Source organism: Bufo bufo, chromosome 4 (assembly GCF_905171765.1).
Source record: "Bufo bufo chromosome 4, aBufBuf1.1, whole genome shotgun sequence".
Taxonomy (NCBI): Eukaryota; Metazoa; Chordata; class Amphibia; order Anura; family Bufonidae; genus Bufo; species Bufo bufo.
The window spans coordinates 334,261,475-334,280,325 of NC_053392.1; the positions used below are offsets into that span (position 1 = coordinate 334,261,475).

At 41.9% G+C, this 18,851-nt stretch overlaps 1 protein-coding gene across 8 annotated transcripts in view; it reads right to left on the reverse strand.

Annotated features, from left to right (window-relative positions):
- Positions 1-3,059: 3,059 nt before the first annotated feature.
- SCML4 (Scm polycomb group protein like 4) overlaps positions 3,060-18,851 on the reverse strand; it is a 167,989-nt gene continuing 152,197 nt past the window's right edge. For all 8 annotated transcript variants that reach the window (XM_040428839.1, XM_040428838.1, XM_040428837.1 and 5 more), the window contains 2 exons: positions 12,412-12,557; positions 3,060-3,313 (listed from right to left, as the gene is read on the reverse strand). In XM_040428839.1, the coding sequence (XP_040284773.1) occupies positions 3,188-3,313; positions 12,412-12,557 (272 nt within the window). In that variant the 3' untranslated portion in view covers positions 3,060-3,187. The remainder of the gene's footprint in view (positions 3,314-12,411; positions 12,558-18,851) is intronic.

Consider the following 18,851-nt stretch of genomic DNA (forward strand, 5'->3'; position numbering starts at 1 on the left):
AACATATAAACGTTTTACTGGATACCACTGTATAGAAAGTGCAGTCTACTACTCTATTCCATACTGCCTAGATGCAGGCAAAAATTATACTGTTTTGATCACTGCCTAGGTAATGTAACCCTAAGGACACGTTTTGCATCAAAAGAATGACCACAGTGAGGAGGAATGGAGGGCTTCGGACCCCTGCTTGGTCTAGTGATTGATGGAGGTTCCAGCAGTGGGACCCCCAGCAAACAGACATTTTTCAGCTATCTTGTGAATGGGCGATAAATCGTGGGTTTTATAACAACACATCAGGTTCACACAGGGCAGGAGAAATAGCATAAAGGAAAGACTTACACCTCTCAGGCTTATAGTATCCACTCAAGGGCATCACAACTGCATAAGGCCTCATGCACATGGCCGTTGCCCTGCTGTGGCCCGTATTGCGGCCTGCAAACAGTGGGTCTGTAATAGGCGGGCACTGGCCGCATCACGGATGTGGACCCATTCACTTGAAACTTGTTTTATTTTTTTGCGGTGCGGACGGATCATGGACCCAATTCAAGTTGAATGGGTCTGGATCTATAGCAGCAGCCGCACGGATAGTGCTAACGGCCATGTGCAAGAAGCCTTAAACTGATCCTAACCTGACTATTATCGCTTTACTCCTCAGTTAAAGATCCGCTCACTAAAAAAATATGCACGCCATAACCTTCTCTGGACCATTGTCAGGCTTTAGTGGCCAAAGGTCACATGGGTCTAGTGGCAAAAATTGCTGATTGAATGCTGTTGAAAACTCATGCATCTCCAGCCAGTGTAAATGCACTAACACTACAATAATAGGGTAATATGGTATCTGTCAAGAAAAACAAGATTCTGGTTTTTTGTCTATAGAGTAGGTCAATGAAAGAAAAGCAGTCAGTGGTACAGCACCAAGATGTATACAGTATCTTTATGTTAATGCTCATCATTGAAACCTCACAAAATTTTCTAAATTATACATTACCTGTGCATGGTGTACATGCCATAGCACCTTTTAGTAATACAGTACTGATATGAGTATAGTATGTCCTTACACTATTGATATGTTTATGGCATGTTGTTACAGTACAGATAAGTATATAGCATTTTATTTACATTACATATATATATATATATATATATATATATATATAGCAACACTTTCCAGCGGCCACTAAAGAACAGAAGAAGACAGGGTGCCATTGTACAAAGATCCTGATACCAAACTACATAAACAAGGATGTCCACAGCACTCCAGGCCAGGTCTCTAGAGCCCTGATCTGAACATCATCGAGTCTGTCTGGGATTACATGAAGAGACAGAAGGATTTCAGCAAACCCACATCAACAGAAGATCTATGGTTAGTTCTCCAAGAGGTTTGCAACAGCCCCCCTGCCAAGTTCCTTCAAAACTGTGTGTAAGGCTACTTTCACACTAGCGTTAATATTTTCTGGTATTGAGATCCGTCATAGGGTCTCAATACTGGAAAAAACGCTTCAGTTTTGTCCCCATTCATTGTCAATAGGGACAAAACGTAACGGAACAGAATGGAATGCTCCATAATGCATTCCGTTCCTAGGGTTGCGTTCTCATACCGGAGAGCAAACCGTAGCAAGCTGTGGTTTTCTTTCCGTCATGGGATGTGGGGCAAGACGGATCCGTCGTGACCCACAATGCAAGTCAATGGAGACAAATCTGTTTTCTCTGACACAATAGAAAACAGATCCGTCCTCCATTGACTTTCAGTGGAGTTTATGATGGATCCGTCTTGGCTATGTTAAAGATAATACAACCGGATCTGTTCATAATGGATGCAGATGGTTGTATTATTGTAATGGAAGCGTTTTTGCTGATCCCTGCCGGATCTAGCAAAAACGCTAGTGTGAAAGTAGCCTAAGAGTACCTAGAAGAACGGATACTGTTACGTGCATGTACCCATACATGGGAGCTAGAATAATAGCTTGAGAGCTTATAATTGTTATACTTCACACAAGACTTTACAATGATGCTCAGGAGTCCTGGCCAAGAACAGGCTTTAGTTGTGGCTTGTAGGAAGTTGCTGGTGGGATCTCTGGAATGAGGGTCGGCAGGTAAGAAAAGTGTGAGGACATATACAGTGCTATACTTGCTTGTAGATGAATTTCTAGTTTTTGCCCATGTTTAGTGGACATATTAAGAAGCTAGCATGAAAAAATGTTCCCTTTTAATTTCCTAGTAAAATGAATTTATTTTGGAGCTACAGAATGCTGCTTCGCTCCACTAGCAAGTGGAGTCATACATGAAGACTTCCTACATATGTATCACTGCTTACAGTAGACATCAACTTAATGGATAGCGGTTACATACTGCTAGTACAAAAATGACTGTTTATGGGGCAGCAAGCATTGTGGGTCAGTTCTATAAAAATGTATTCATTTGGAGAAATGAGATATACTTGTAATACAAAGCTAATACTTAAAGTTTTTGAGAGTTTTATGTTTTGGCAATTATCCGTTTCATGATGTCAATACAATATCTCACAGCACCTGCAGTACAAGGAGTATGTGATTTTGCTTGCGATTCAATGCTGTTATGCCAACAGCCGTCTACATTTATGTCACTCACATTGAGAGCAATGAGTTGCACACCTCTTCAGTAAGGCCTCTTGCACACGACGGTAAGGCTTTTTCAGTATTTTGCGGTCTGCAAAAAATGGATCTGCAAAAAATACGGGTGACGTCCATGTGCATTCAGAACAGCTAGCCCCTAATAGAACAGTACTATCCTTGTCCGTTATGCGGACAGTAATAGGACATGTTCTATCTTTGAACAGAACAACGGAAATACCGAAACGGAAGGCATAAGGAGTACCTTCCGTTTTTTTTTGCAGATCCATTGGTTCCGTGTACGGTTCGTATACCGAATGCAAAAAACGGGAAAAAAAAATGTTTGTGTGCAAGAGGCCTAAAGGTCCATTCACAGGTCCGTATGTCTTTTGCAGACACGGACACAGACAATGTGCGTTCCGCATTTTGCGGACTGCACATCGCCGGCACTCTCATAGAAAATGCCTTGTGAATGGACCCTAAGAAATATAATCCAATATGAAAATGATGCAACTTTTTTATAACACAAGCCTATGAATAATAAAAAGGTGTCAGAATGGCCTTTTCATAAGGCAACGCGTTAGAATTAATGCTGTTGATCAGAACTTTGCTTGTTTCAGCTTATCGATGTGGTAGCAGAGTTTAAGGGCAGGTCCCAGTTTCAGTCCCAAATACTTCATAACCATATCACTCCTCAGAAGAAGCAAGGCATTGCCATCAATCTCCTACAGGAAAAAATGAGACCGGTTATTACAGTGGTGCAGTGTCATTAGAATATAATGGTAAAGTTGAGTATGGTACAGAGAGAAAGGCATAAGTGAAGACATAAACAATTTAGGAAAACCCATTTAAGGAAACCCACATTGAACAGTTACCTGAGGCTGTTTCCGTCCTATTTTTTGTTTTGCACGTTCCAATAGCGATAACTTTTTTATTTTTTCGTTAACTTATTTTTTGCGTGACAAGATTATTTTTTTAACGGCACCATTTAAAAAAATCTTTGTGGGTTTTGACATTACAGCATTCACGGTACGCTAAAAATGACATGACGTTATTATTCTGTAGCTCAGTACGAATCCAGCGATACCAAACTTGTGTATTTTTTTAATTTTTTTTTACTACTTTAAAAAAAATGTAAACCATGGAAAAAAATAAAACTTTTCTGACAGCCATAACTTTTTTGTATTTTGGTTTACAGAGCTGTATGAGGGATTGGTTTTGGCGTATTGAATTGTAGTTTTTATTGGTACCATTTTTGGTACACACGACCTTTTGATCACCGTTATTCAATTTTTTTGGGGGGAAAGGTGACAAAAAAAATGGCGAATTGTGTGTTTTTCATTTTTTTCTGTTACGTTTGTTTACCGGACAGGAATTAAAAATAAATACTTTTATAGCTCAGATATTTTTGGACACGACGATACCTAATATGTTTATTTTCTTTATTGTATATATGTCTTAATATGTAAAATTGGAAAAGGGGGGTGATTTAGACTTTTTTTTCCCACTTTTTATTTTTTAACTATTAGCCCCCTTAGAGGGCTAGAACCTAGGATCTTTTGATCCCCTCTCCTATTCACCCTGATAGAGATCAATTAGGGTGAATAAGATTTTTACAGTCTCCATTCTCCGTTAGGCCGAATGCACACGGCCATGTTCCACGGCCGTGAGCGGTCCGTGGTAACACGGCCTGGATTCCTGCTGAGAGCAGGAGCGCACGGCGTCATTGGTTGCTCTGACGCTGTGCGCTTCATGCCGCCGCTGCACTACAGTAATACACTCGTATAGATCATACGAGTATATTACTGTACTGCAGCGGCGGCATGAGCGGCCTTATGCCTTGTGCATAGCTCAGTATGGAGAAAGTCATGGCAGGCTAGGATCGCTTCAGCAGTGTCCAGGCTGCCATGGCAACCGATCAGAGCACCACGATTTCACTGCTGGGGCTCCGATCGGAAGGCAGAGGGAGCTGCAACCCTCTGCCTTTACTCACAGGTGCCGCGATCAACGTTGATTGCGGCACCTGAGGGGTTAAATGACTGCAGAGGCCCGCTCCATACATCCCCTGCACCACTGTGACGTACCCGTCACAGTAGCTTAAGGGGTTAATAACTGGTGGGGATCCCCAGCAATCAAACATTTATCCCTTATCCCAAAGATAAGGGATAAAAGCCCTTCATGGGATATCCACCTTAAACCACAAAGCAAGTATTTCCTTGAGGCTCCCCAAGATGCCACTTTAGTTTTTTCTTCAGAGAAAAAAAGTTTGCTTGTTGGGTCCCAAATCTTGCTTTCCTAGACACTCCCCTGTTATTTCCTCTCAATGGCACAAAAACTGCATTAGACAGCTCTGTGTGAAGAAGGCCTAAGGCCCCTTTCACACGGGCGAGAATTCCGCGCTGGTGCAATGCGTGAGGTGAACGCATTGCACCCGCACTGAATCCGGACCCATTCACTTCAATGGGGCTGTGCACATGAGCGGTGATTTTCACGCACTACTTGTGCGTTGCATGAAAATTGCAGCATGTTCTATATTCTGCGTTTTTCACGCAATGCAGGCCCCATAGAAATGAATGGGTCTGCGTGAAAATCGCAAGCATCCGCAAGCAAGTGCGGATGCGGTGCGATTTTCACGCATGGTTGCTAGGAGATGATGTAAGTAAATTGATAAAAGTCAATTTACTGTATTATTTTCCCTTATTACATGGTTATAAGGGAAAATAATAGCATTCTTAATACAGAATGCTTAGTAAAATGTGGCTTTAGGGGTTAAAAATTAAAAAAAATTACTCACCTCATCCTCTTGTTCGCGCAGCTGGCATCATCTTCTTTCTTCTTCTTTCAGGACCTGCAAAAGGACCTTTGATGACGTAATCGCGCTCACCTCGTGGTGAGCGTGGTGACGTCAGCGCAGGTTCTGCTGAATGAAGATAGAAGATTTCTACGTCATCAAAGGTCATCAAAACCCAAACCCGAACTTCAGTGAAGAAGTCCGGGTTCGGGTCTGGGTACCACAGTCAGTTTTTTATCACGCGCGTGCAAATTGCAGCTGTGTGATAAAAACTGAACATCGAAATGCAATCGCAGTCAAAACTGACTGCAATTGCATACCTACTTGCACGTTTTTCCCTGATCGCAGACGCAACGCATCCGGACCTAATCCGGACACGCTCATCTGCAAGGGGCCTTAGTGTTTTGCTGCCCTCAGGTGCTCTACCTGCATACAGTAATTGTATCTAACGTTTTGGAAACAATATCACTAAACTAAGAACATATTAAAGGGGTTGTCTCACTTTAGAAAATTGCATTTACCATGTCAAAAAAGTTAATGCAAGGCACTTACTAATGTATTGTGATTGTCCATATTTAACCAATCACTGGCAACAGGAGTCGTCCCAGAAGATTGGAAATTAGCAAATGTTGTGCCCATTCACAAGAAAGGTAGTAGGGAGGAATCGGGCAACTATAGGCCAGTAAGCCTGACATCAATAGTGGGGAAATTTATGGAAACCATACTTAAGGAGTGGATTGTGGAACATCTAAAATCCCATGGATTGAAAGATGAAAAACAGCATGGGTTTACTTCAGGGAGATCATGTCAAACTAATCCTATTGATTTTTTTGATTGGGTGACTAAAATAATAGATGGCGGAGGTGCAGTAGACATCGCTTATCTAGACTTTAGTAAGGCTTTTGATACTGTCCCACATAAAAGGCTTATCAATAAATTGCAGTCTTTGGGCTTGGACTCCCATATTGTTGAATGGATTAGGCAGTGGCTGAGGGACAGACAACAGAGGGTTGTAGTCAATGGAGTATATTCAGACCAAGGTCTTGTTACCAGTGGGGTGCCTCAGGGATCTGTTCTGGGACCCATATTGTTTAATATCTTTATCAGCGAAATTGCAGAAGGCCTCAATGGTAAGGTGTGTCTTTTTGCTGATGACACAAAGATTTGTAACAGGGTTGATGTTCCTGGAGGGATACACCAAATGGAAAAGGATTTAGGAAAACTAGAGGAATGGTCAAAGATCTGGCAACTAAAATTTAATGTGGATAAGTGCAAGATAATGCACCTGGGGGGTAAAAACCCAAGAGCAGAATATAAAATCAGTGATACAGTCCTAACCTCAGTATCTGAGGAAAGGGATTTAGGGGTCATTATTTCAGAAGACTTAAAGGTAGGCAGACAATGTCATAGAGCAGCAGGAAATGCTAGCAGAATGCTTGGGTGTATAGCAAGAGGAATTACCAGTAGAAAGAGGGAGGTGCTCATGCCGCTCTACAGAGCACTAGTGAGACCTCATTTGGAGTATTGTGCGCAGTACTGGAGACCATATCTCCAGAAGGATATTGATACTTTGGAGAGAGTTCAGAGAAGAGCTACTAAACCAGTACATGGATTGCAGGATAAAACTTACCAGGAAAGATTAAAGGACCTTAACATGTATAGCTTGGAAGAAAGACGAGACAGAGGGGATATGATAGAAACTTTTAAATACATAAAGGGAATCAACAAGGTAAAAGAGGAGAGAATATTTAAAAGAAGAAAAACTGCTACAAGAGGACATAGTTTTAAATTAGAGGGGTAAAGGTTTAAAAGTAATATCAGGAAGTACTACTTTACTGAGAGAGTAGTGGATGCATGGAATAGCCTTCCTGCAGAAGTGGTAGCTGCAAATACAGTGAAGGAGTTTAAGCATGCATGGGATAGGCATAAGGCCATCCTTCATATAAGATAGGGCCAGGGGCTATTCATAGTATTCAGTATATTGGGCAGACTAGATGGGCCAAATGGTTCTTATCTGCCGACACATTCTATGTTTCTATGTTTCTATATTCTCTCCTTTGCTGGCTAGACAAATTTTTCCATCACATTATACACTGCTCATATCTGCAATCCTGCAGTGGTGGTCGTGCTTCCACACAATAGGAAAAGGAGCTGACCTGTCTGGTGGTCGAGACTGGGAGAGTGCACATTGGCTTGCATGTGAAGTAGCTTCCATCCTGGCCACCCTGTATTTGCTCTGCAGCAGTGCCCGTAACCTCTGGATATGAGCAGTGTATAATATGATGGAAAAAAGAATCCAGCCAGCAAAGGAAGCAATGTGGATAATAACAATATATTAGTAAGTGCTTTGTATTAAGTTTAACTTCAATACAAGAAATGGAAAGGTTGACCTACGGGTGTGTCCAGAGCTGAAACCCCACTGATCTAATACTGATGGCCTACGCTAAGGATATGCCATCATTTTTGAAAACCAGGATATCCCCTTTAGAACCAAAATCGTAGCAGACCATATACTACTGGTCAAGAGCACTTCATGTGATCAATTCGTTTTGCAATTTCTATTAAATATTTTAAAACCACAATAATTCCTGAGAGACTATAAAAGAACTGAGATATAAAAGATCAAATGTTGCCCCTTCTCCCTAATACTAGTGAAGAGCAGCATGGGCAATATTTGTTTTCACGATATTTCGCTAATTTTTGGCCTATTATTCGCCATAAATTTGCAAATTCTAGAATTCGTGATCTCCTGTCATTATTGCAAAAATCGGCAATGTAATATTCACGTAATGCGAGCGCAATACCGGCGTGGGTCACTTTTGCTACATTTTTCAAGCTGCTAGAAGTTTTCTGAGACTAGAATAAATGGTTGGCAGCAACTTTCGTGACTGTGAGGAAGAACTCCTGACCACTGTAAGTAATTTTACATTACAGCACTGTTTTAGATTACATTTCGCATGCATGGCAGAACAATAGCTTTATATGCAGATAGAGTGCTCCAATATATTCACGACTGCGCAAATCGGCACTTATGATGCGCATATTTTTGGCGCAATACATGCAACTTCACATTTTATCAGGTCTGAGTAGATATTACTGATTGGTGCACTAAGTATTGTTGTGACATCACAGCACTATGTCTGTAGCATGTATGTATGGACAGCAGTGAAACAGTACCGTATTTTTCGCCCTATAAGACGCACCGGCCTATAAGACGCACCTAGGTTTTTGAGGAGGAAAATAAGAAAAAAAATATTTTGAACCAAAAGGTGTGCTTTTGGTGGGTTTTGAACTAATTGTGGTCTGTGGATGGCACTGTTATGGGGGATCTGTGGATGGCGCACTTTTATGGGGGATCTGTGGGTGACGCACTGTTATGGGGGATCTGTGGGTGACACTTATGGGGGATCTGTGGGTGACGCACTGTTATGGGGGATCTGTGGGTGACACTTATGGGGGATCTGTGGGTGACGCACTGTTATGGGGGATCTGTGGGTAGCTCTTATTGGGCTCTCTGGATGGCACTGTTATGAGGATCTGTGTATGACAGTTATGGGGGGGATCTGTGGATGACACATATATAGCATCTTATGCTATGTGTCATCCACAGATCCCCTCCATAACAGTGTCCCTGTAGTGAATGACCCTCAATACACGCTGGGGGCCGGCATCTGCTTTTATAATGACAGCGGGGCCCGTGCAGTGACTGTATTCTACTACACGGGCCCCGCTCACTGTATAATCCTATGTCTAATAGTTAATTGTAATTGTATGTAATTACATAAGGAGCGCTGTGTATTACCGGTACTTACAACTACAAGTGGTAGGTAGCAGAGAGGAGGGAGAAGGCAGGCCGGGAGGACAGGTCCTGGCAGCGTGAGTCATACGTCATGTGCCCACGCCGCCTGCTTCATTCATTCATAAAGTGGGCGGCGCAGCCGCATGACGTATGACTCACGCTGCCAGCGTCCATCCTCCCGGCCTGCCTCCTCCCTCCTCTCTGCTACCTGCCGAGCGGCGCTTGTAGTTGTAAGTACCGGTAATACACAGCGCTCCTTATGCGATTACATACAATTAACTATTAGACATAGGATTATACAGTGAGCGGGGCCCGTGTAGTAGAATACAGTCACTGCACGGGCCCCACTGTCATTATAAAAGCAGATGCCGGCCCCCAGTCCCGCCTCCCTCACAGCTGATACACTCGCCGCGCGGCATCGCGGCGGGTGTATCATTGAAAACCCGGCAAAATCGGCAGCATTCGCCGTATAAGACGCACTGCTATTTTCCCCCCACTTTTGGGGGGAAAAAAGTGCGTATTATACGGCGAAAAATACGGTAATTCCTATCACACTACCTAACACCCTGCTACACTATATCACTATCTAACCTACACTGACTATCTCCTACTAACTATCTGTTTTATATATATATGAGCTAACTAACTAATTATCTAATGTAATTGGATAAGGAATAGGGTCCAGATGAAAGCACAGAGCACAGCAATGACCCCTTATATAGTAAGGGGTAGGCAACTTTGTTATTGGTTGCTAGGGATGTTGCTAAGCTCAGACAAAGGCACTGCAGACTTCTCGCGATTACGAATATATAGCACTATATTCTATATCTTTGCAAATTCTCGAATTGCCGATATTTGCGATAAAAATTTGCGATTAGCATATTCGCAAGCAACACTACCTAATACATGTGAGAGTTAGGCTACATGCACACGACAGTTGTTTTTTGCGGTCCGCAAATAGCGGATCAGTGTTCCTGTTTTTTTTACATCCACATCTGTTCCGTTTGTCCGCAAATTTCTTAGGTTGTGTTTCTGTGTGTCTTCAGGTTTTTTTTGCGGTCCGCAAAAAAAACCTGAAGGCTGTAATTCTTAAAATCTTATATATACAGGTTTCCCAGCAACCATTCGCAAAAAAAAAAAACGGATGCAGATGACATACGGATGGCTTCCGTTGGTCATCCACATTTTTTTGCGGACCCATTGACTACAATGGGTCCGCAAAACGTTTATTGCGGACAAGAATAGGACATGCAATACTTTTTTTGCGGACGGGAAACACTGACAGCCGACGCAGAAAAGAAATGGTTGACTACACCGCAATTTTAACGGCTCCATAGAAATGCATGGGTAACCAGCCCAAAAAAAAATGAACGGACGCAGAGAAAATCAACTGTCGTGTGCATGTAGCCTTAGGCCTTATTCACATTACAATGAAAAATGGCCAGGCTTTACAGTTTTTGACATCTGTTTTTATTTCCCTATTGTTTGACTCAACAAGTCTAAAAACTTAAAAGTGTATATCTGGAACAACTTGGAAACCCTGCAGCCTTGCTTACAAGTCTTATTATATCATGGTATTATAAGATGGACTTAGGCTACTTTCACACTTGCGTTGTTCTTTTCCGGCATAGAGTTCCGTCACAGGGGCTCTATACCGGAAAAGAACTGATCGGGTATGTCCCCATCCATTCTGAATGGAGAGTAATCCGTTCAGTTTGCATCAGGATGTCTTCAGTTCAGTCGTTTTGACTGATCAGGCAAAAGAGAACACCGTAGCATGCTACGGTTTTATCTCCGGCTAAAAAACTGAAGACTTGCCTGAATGCCGGATCAGGCATTTTTTCCCATAGGAATGTATTAGTGCCGGATCCGGCATTCAGAATACCGGAATGCCGGATCCGTCCTTCCGGTATGCGCATGCGCAGACTGAAATAAAGGTAAAAAAATAAATGCCGGATCCGTTTTTGCCGGATGACACCGGAAAGACGGATCCGGCATTTCAATGCATTTTTTCGACTGATCAGGCATTTTTAAGACTGATCAGGATCCTGATCAGTCTTACTAATGCCATCAGTTAGCATACATTTTGCCTGATCCGGCAGGCAGTTCCGGCGACGGAACTGCTTGCCGGATCTCTCTGCCGCAAGTGTTACGGATTGGGGCCGGATAGGATGCGGGTGCGTGGCGGGGAAATCGTGCGAGTGAGCACAAAACTTCAGTCTTGACTGCGATTGCGTTGCGTGGTTCAGTTTTTTTTTCCGCGCGAGTGCAATGCGTTTTGAACGCCCGTGATAAAAAACTGAATGTGGTACCCAGACCCAAACTTCTTCAATGAAGTTCAGGTTTGGGTTAGGTGTTGTGTAGATTTTATTAGTTTCCCTTATAACATGGTTATAATAGCATTCTTTAATACAGAATGCTTAGTAGAAGGTCAATTGAAGGTTAAAAAAGAATATAAAAATAAAAAACTCATCTCCTCCATAGCTGCCGGTCTCTGCTCTTTCTTCGGGACCTGTGGTGACCTCACTGAGCTCATCACATGGTCCAATCACATGGTCATACCATATCAAGAGAAGTAGGAGACATAGAGCTATATGGAGTAGATTTATAAATCAGTTTGCGCCAATTACATTAAGAAAGCATAATATTTTATTAAAAAATTCCTTAAAGGGGTTGTGCACCTTTGAGGTGTGTTTTGACCCACGACCCCCTTGGGCATACCTGCGAAGGGATGCATATTTACCTGCTTCCTGGAGCTGGCTCCCCACTCCTTCTCTTCCTGACTTTGGCTGCTCCGCTGTGCTCCCAGCATGTAAACTTCCATTTTGACGCTGCTGCAGCCAATCACTGGCTGCAGTGGTGACCTGCTTCCCTTGCGTCAAGTCAAATGGCCACGTGATGCAAGGGGACAGCCACATCAAAAAATAAGTTTACATCCTGGGAGCGCAGCAGAGCAGCAGAGGCTGGGGAGAGAAGGTGCGGGGGCCAGTGCCGGGAAATCGATAAGTATTCTTCTCTTCGCAGGAAGGGGGCATACTAAGTTTAATTATGGGACTACATTATATCTGTGTACGCCCCTGAGTGTAGAATTAGGTGACAGGCTTGAATAGAACTATGCTGCACTACAAGACACAGTCCATGGACAGATGTGAGACTGTTTATGGAAAGCAATGGCTTTTTTTCTAATTTCACATTCCTACTCTATAATATAGTTCAACCAAAATGCTACTCACATGCTTTCTAAAAAGGTCAACATGTGGGCCCAATGCCTGTGGATCAGCATCCTTCACAAACCAGACAACATCTTCTACCGTCCAACTGGATGGATCCTTGCTAGATGGTCTGACTGTCTCCTGGTTTTCAGGAGAAGGACTTGAGGCTATAAAAAACATATTGGATATCATAAGTTCGACAAATGTATGTAAATACAAATACAGAGCTGCAGGGATAAAGAAAACTCTTCAAAACTTTTCAAAAGGAAGGTCTGCAGCAGCTAAGGTTTGCATCGTGACACACTGCCAATGTTGGAGAATCTGCGATCATTTTTAGGATGTCCTAGTTACCTCCGGATAAGGCCTCTTTCATACGACCGTTTTTTTTTTCCATTTATGGGCCATTTTTTGCATTCCGTATACGGTCTGTATATGGAACCATTCATTTCAATGGTTCCGCAAAAAAAACTGAATGTACTCCGTATGCATTCCGTTTCCGTATTTCCGTTCCGTTAAAAGATAGAAAATGTCCTATTATTGCCTGCAAATCACGTTCCGTGGCTACATTCAAGTCAATGGGTCGGCAAAAAAAAACAGAACACATATGGAAATGCATCTTCCGTATCTGTTCTGTTTTAGCGGAACCATCTATTGAAAATTTTATGCCCAGCCCAATTTTTTCTATGTAATTACTGTATACTGTATATGCCATACGGAAAGGAAAAACAGAACAGAAATGGAAACAAAAAACAGAACAACGGATCCGTGAAAAACGGACCGCAAAACACTGAAAAAGCCATACGGTCGTGTGAAAGAGGCCTAACTGATAGCTTCTGAAATCACTTACCTCATCTCACTTACCCTTGCATCTTGTATGCGTCATACTGATAACAGAAAGGGAACACATTTTACCTGTATGTAAAAACGTGCATTATATCAAAGAAGAGAGTGGATACTGCGCAAGCTTTGGGCAAGACTAGTGAAGGAAAATCTATATCTTGACCCATCCCTCATCGACAACTAAAAACATATCAAGACAAAAAGTACAAGGCGCTCTCCAGATTGTATAGATGTTCAGACTTCTAAAAACGTCTTCATGTCAAGAAATGCCTGGGGTGGGAATGTCGAGTATTCTCACTTGGTGACATCCATCTCAGTGATAGGGTCTCTCATGTTGGCCTTCCTTTCTCTCAGTCTGGTGTTGCTTGCAGGTAATTCGATAAGACCGGCCTCCTACACACTTCTATTATTGATCAACATTTGAAACTAATGCCCTCCATCTTCTTTTCAGATGCATTTCTCAAATGCATAAACTATATCCTGAGATTGGAAGAACTGACGTCACCTGGACTGTCTGGTAAACCCCTCCAGAGCTTTAAGTGTGTCCTCCTCATCCCTATTTTACCTCTATCCTCACCTCTCCACTCTATGTCCACTAGTTTTCTCTTATTTTTATTGTCTTGTTTCCATGTGTCCTCATCAGCAAGGTTTGTGTTTAGGGTTTAATGTGGATATCACACATTACCTGCTATCTCTCTTTTAGCTGATAACACAGGGATCTCGTAAGGTCGGGGACAGCAGAAGCCGCCCAGCAAAGTGAATATTGATGAGCTGGGCGGCGCTTCAAAATAATGGACCTTATTTAAAATCACTAGATCTGTGCAACCACAAACCACCGTCATTCACCAGATGATAATCCCGCAACACAAGGCGTTTTGCATTCTGCATTTTAGGAATAGTGATGAGCGGGAGGTGCCATATTCGATTTCGCGATATTTCGCGTATATTCGATTGAATATTCGTCTTATATTCGTCTAAATCGAATATTTGTCATTATTCTATTTATCGCGAATAATATGCGATTTAATTATTCGCATATTGCGATTATTTTTATTTTTTTACTGTATAAGGCAACTTTCCTATTGGTTGGCTATGGCTATGTCTAATATGTGCATTTTACGAATATTCGCTATATTGCTATATATTCTTGTTTTAGAATATGACGAATATTCTAAAAAACTAAGTTATAGCAATATAGCGAATATTCGTAAAATTCACATAGTGCTAACTATTTTTTAATAAAGTTCAGAAGAGACAAAAAAAAATGAGACTATAAAAAAAAAGATTATAGCACTATATTAGCTAAATTACAGTCTATATGTGTATTTTAGGAATATTCGCTATATCGCTATAACTTCGTTTTTTAGAATATGACAAATATTCTAAAAAACGAAGTTATAGCAATATAGCGAATATATTCGTTATTTAGAATATTCTGCTTTTTTTTTTCAATCTGTACTGTTATTCCACTTTGGCATACTCCTCCTCGACAAGCGTCCCCGTCACCATGGGAACGCCAGTGGGTTAGAATATACCATCGGATTTGAGTTTTCACGATCTCAGGGAAAACTCAGATCCGATGGTATTTTCTAACCCACAGGCGTTCCCATGGTGATGGGGACGCTTGTCGGGGAGAAGTATGTGAACAACTGTACAGATTGGGGAAAAAAAAGGCGAATATTCTAAATAACGAATATATTCACTATATTGCTATATATTAGTTTTTTAGAATATTCGTCATTTTTTTTCCATATGAAAACATGATTCCTTCCTGCTTAAGTTGCTTGTGGGCCAATGACTCATTGACCCACAAGAAAGAAGCAGGGAGGGATCATGTTTTCAGATGTTAAAAAATGACGAATATTCGATATAGCGAATATATAGCACTATATTCAAAATATTCGCAAATTAGCGAAGTTGCGATATTCGCGATTAGTATTCGCCATTCGAATATTCAAGCTCAACACTATTCAGGAAGACTGAATCCGTAATTAAACTGCGGCACGAGTTTCAATGGCATTGTGGCATTGATTCATCTGGGCCAAAGAGCATTTGTCGTTGGTACCAACAATTTCAGGAAACAGGCTTTTGTATGTAAGTGGAAGAGCACAGGGTGACCATGCACTTCAGGGGAAAAGGTGAAAAAATAAAACTCATTAGTTTAAGTGTAACCATTGTCAAACAAACTGCTTTAAAATTGGGTCAATTTTTTTTAACACCTGTAAATAGAGATGCACCATCTATGTTATGTGAATGTTTCTCAACTATGCTATAACTTGCTTTGTTAAATGTTAATGTTTCTGACATAAGTAAGGCTACTTTCACACTTGCGTCTTGTGCGGATCCGTCATGGATCTGCACAGACGGATTCGTTCAGATAATACAACCGTCTGCATCCGTTCAGAATGGAATCGTTTGTATTATCTTTAACAAAGTCAAGACGGATCCGTCTTGAACACCATTGGAAGTCAATGGGGGACGGATCCGTTTTCAATTGCACCATATTGTGTCAGTGAAAACGGATCCGTCCCCTATGACTTACATTGTAAGTCAGGACGGATCCATTTGGCTCTGCATCGCCAGGCGGACACCAAAACGCTGCAAGCAGCATTTTGGTGTCCGCATCCAGAGCGGAATGGAGGCGGAAAGGAGCCAAACGGATGCATTCTGAATGGATCCTTATCCATTCAGAATGCATTGGGGCTGAACTGATCCGTTTTGAACCGTTTGTGAGATCCTTGAAACGGATCCTTGAAACGTCCTAAGGCTACTTTCACACTTGCGGCAGAGTGATCCAGCAAGGCGGCAAGCAGTTCCATCGCAAAACGTATGCAAAACGTATGCCAACTGATGGCATTTGTAAGACTGATCAGGATCCGGATCAGTCAGATAAATGCCTGATCAGTCAGAAACATGCATTGAAATGCTGGATCCGTCTTTCCCGTGTCATCTGGCAAAACGGATCCGGCATTTATTTTTTTCACCTTTCCGACACTAATGCATTCTTATGGGAAAAAATTCCGGATCCGGCATTCAGGCAAGTCTTCAGTTTTTTGGGCCAGAGATAAAACCGTAGCATGCTGCGGTTTTATCTTTTGCCTGATCAGTCAAAAAGACTAAACTGAAGACATCCTGATGCATTCTGAACGGATTACTCTCCATTCAGAATGCATGGGGATAAAACTGATCAGTTCTTTTCCGGTATTGAGCCCATAGGACGGAACTCTATGCCGGAAAAGAATAACGCTAGTGTGAAAGTACCCTTATAATAATAGGTTTTTCAAGACTTTTTTTTAAATAGATCATCAGTATCTACCTGTGGGGCTCCTCCACCTAGGACCTACTCCAGGACCTGCTCCTGTAACTGCCGCAGCCTTCTGGTAGCTTACCAAGCACAACGCTGTACATTGTATAGCGCCTGTGCTTGGTATCGCAGTTCAGCCCCATTCACTTGAATGGGGCTGACATGCACCCAGGCTATGTGACCAATGAATGTGATGTCACTGGCCTAGGGAAAGCTGCGAGAAGGCCTTCTCAAGAAGCTGATTGGCGGGAGTCCCAGACGTTGATTAGATACGGATAGCCTATCCATCATTCTCAGAAACCCCTTTTAAATATGTAAGGAAAATATTGAAACTCTATAGACAGAAATAAATTGAGGGAAAGACAAAAATAAAGAAGTCAGTGTCACAGTAACAGGAGGACTTACACATGTACAGTGTAGCGCTATTAATCTGTACAGTATAGCGGTACTATTAATGTAATAATGAAATTCCTGATCTGCAGGCACCATATAATAATGGCTTGACTAATGCATTGGTATACTGCCTGAAAGCTCCACACTCAAAGTTTCCAGCGCAGTGTATTCTAAATGTGGAGATGAAAAAAAAAAGAGGTCATTTATAGAATTGACAGTATGTTTAATAAATGATAAATCAGGTTTTTAGAAGGACTATACAATTAATAAAGATTATAATCATGCACTGCATGGCAGTGGTTTGCAAATGGTTAAAAATGGGTCTGCGAGTTTCAAGTAAGGGTACTTTCACACTTGCGGCAGAGGATTCCGGTAGGCAGTTCCGTCGTCGGAAATGCCTGCCGGATCCGTCAAAACGTATGCAAGCTGATGGTATTTGTCAGGCGGATCAGGATCCTGAGCCATATGACAAATGCATTGAAATGCCGGATCCGTCTCTCCGGTCTCATCCGGAAAAATGGATCCGGCATTTATTTTTTTCACATTTTTTGCGGTCTGAGGATGCGCACTCAGGGATTAATTTAAGTCAAAAAGACTGAGCTGAAGACATCCTGATGCATCGTGAACGGATTACTCTCCATTCAGAATACATGGGGATAAAACTGTTCAGTTCTTTTCTGGTATAGAGCCCCTAGGATGGAACTCAATGCCGGAAAAGAACAACGCTAGTGTGAAAGTACCCTTACTAGTGAATATATTTTAAACGTTTAACTTTTCTATCCCACTGGCATTAATTTAATTTGTCAGAATGGAAGGCGAATGATTGATGTTTCTTGGTAGCAGGTTGGTTATGAATGATCCACAGGTTTGTCTGCCTGTGAGCCATATAAAGTGCAGTGTTTCCATTATAGTTAGTTTCCCTGAGGAAGGAAATTGTGGGGGAGATTTATCAAACTGATGCAAAGGAGAACTGGCTTAGTTGCCCCTAGCAACCAATCAAATTCCACCTTTCATTCTCAAAAGAAGCTCTGAAAAACAAAAGGTGGAATCTGATTGGTTGCTGTTGGCAACTAAGCCAGTTCTCCATTGCACCAGTTTTGATAAATCTCCCCCTGAGTTTTCTGAAACATATTTTGCTTGTATTGGCCTTTACTGGCTTCCATACTATTGCTTGTGATGTCTGGGAAATCAGTGAAATGAAGCAAGCTACAGAAGGAATTTGCTTGCGCATTTCCATGTAACTTCCATGACAAGTAGACAGTTTTATTCCTGCCTGTCTTGTTTCTTGGATATCTTCTCCACTCTGCTACCTCTCCACACCGAATTGAAACATTTGATTGTTTAATCTATGCAATCTCCCTGTGCACTACACTAGTGATGAGCGGCAGGGGCAATATTCGAATTCACGATATTTAGCGAATATTTGGGTGAATATTCGTCATAAATTTGTGAATTTGAGAATTCGCGATTATTTTCTTGATTGCTAAAATCGGCAATGTAATATGCGCGTACTGAGCGCGCAATACAGGCGTGGGTCACTGTTGCTACATTTTTAAAGCTGCTAGAAGATTCCTGAGACTGGAGAAAATGGTTGGCACGGCAGAAGATTACAATAGCTTTATATGCAGATAGAGTGCTCCAATATATTCGCGATTGCGCAAATCGGTAATTAATGATGCTCATATTTTTGCGCAATACGTGCAACTTCACATTTTAGCAGGTCTGACTACATATTACTGATTGGTGCACTGTTGTGACATCACAGCACTATGTCTGTAGCATGTATGTATGGACAGCAGAACCTATCACACTAACTAAGGCTACTTTCACACTTGCGGCAGAGTGATTCGGCAAGCAGTTCTGTTGCCGGAACTGCCTGCCGGACCCGGCAAAACGTATGCCAACTGATGGCATTTGTAAGACT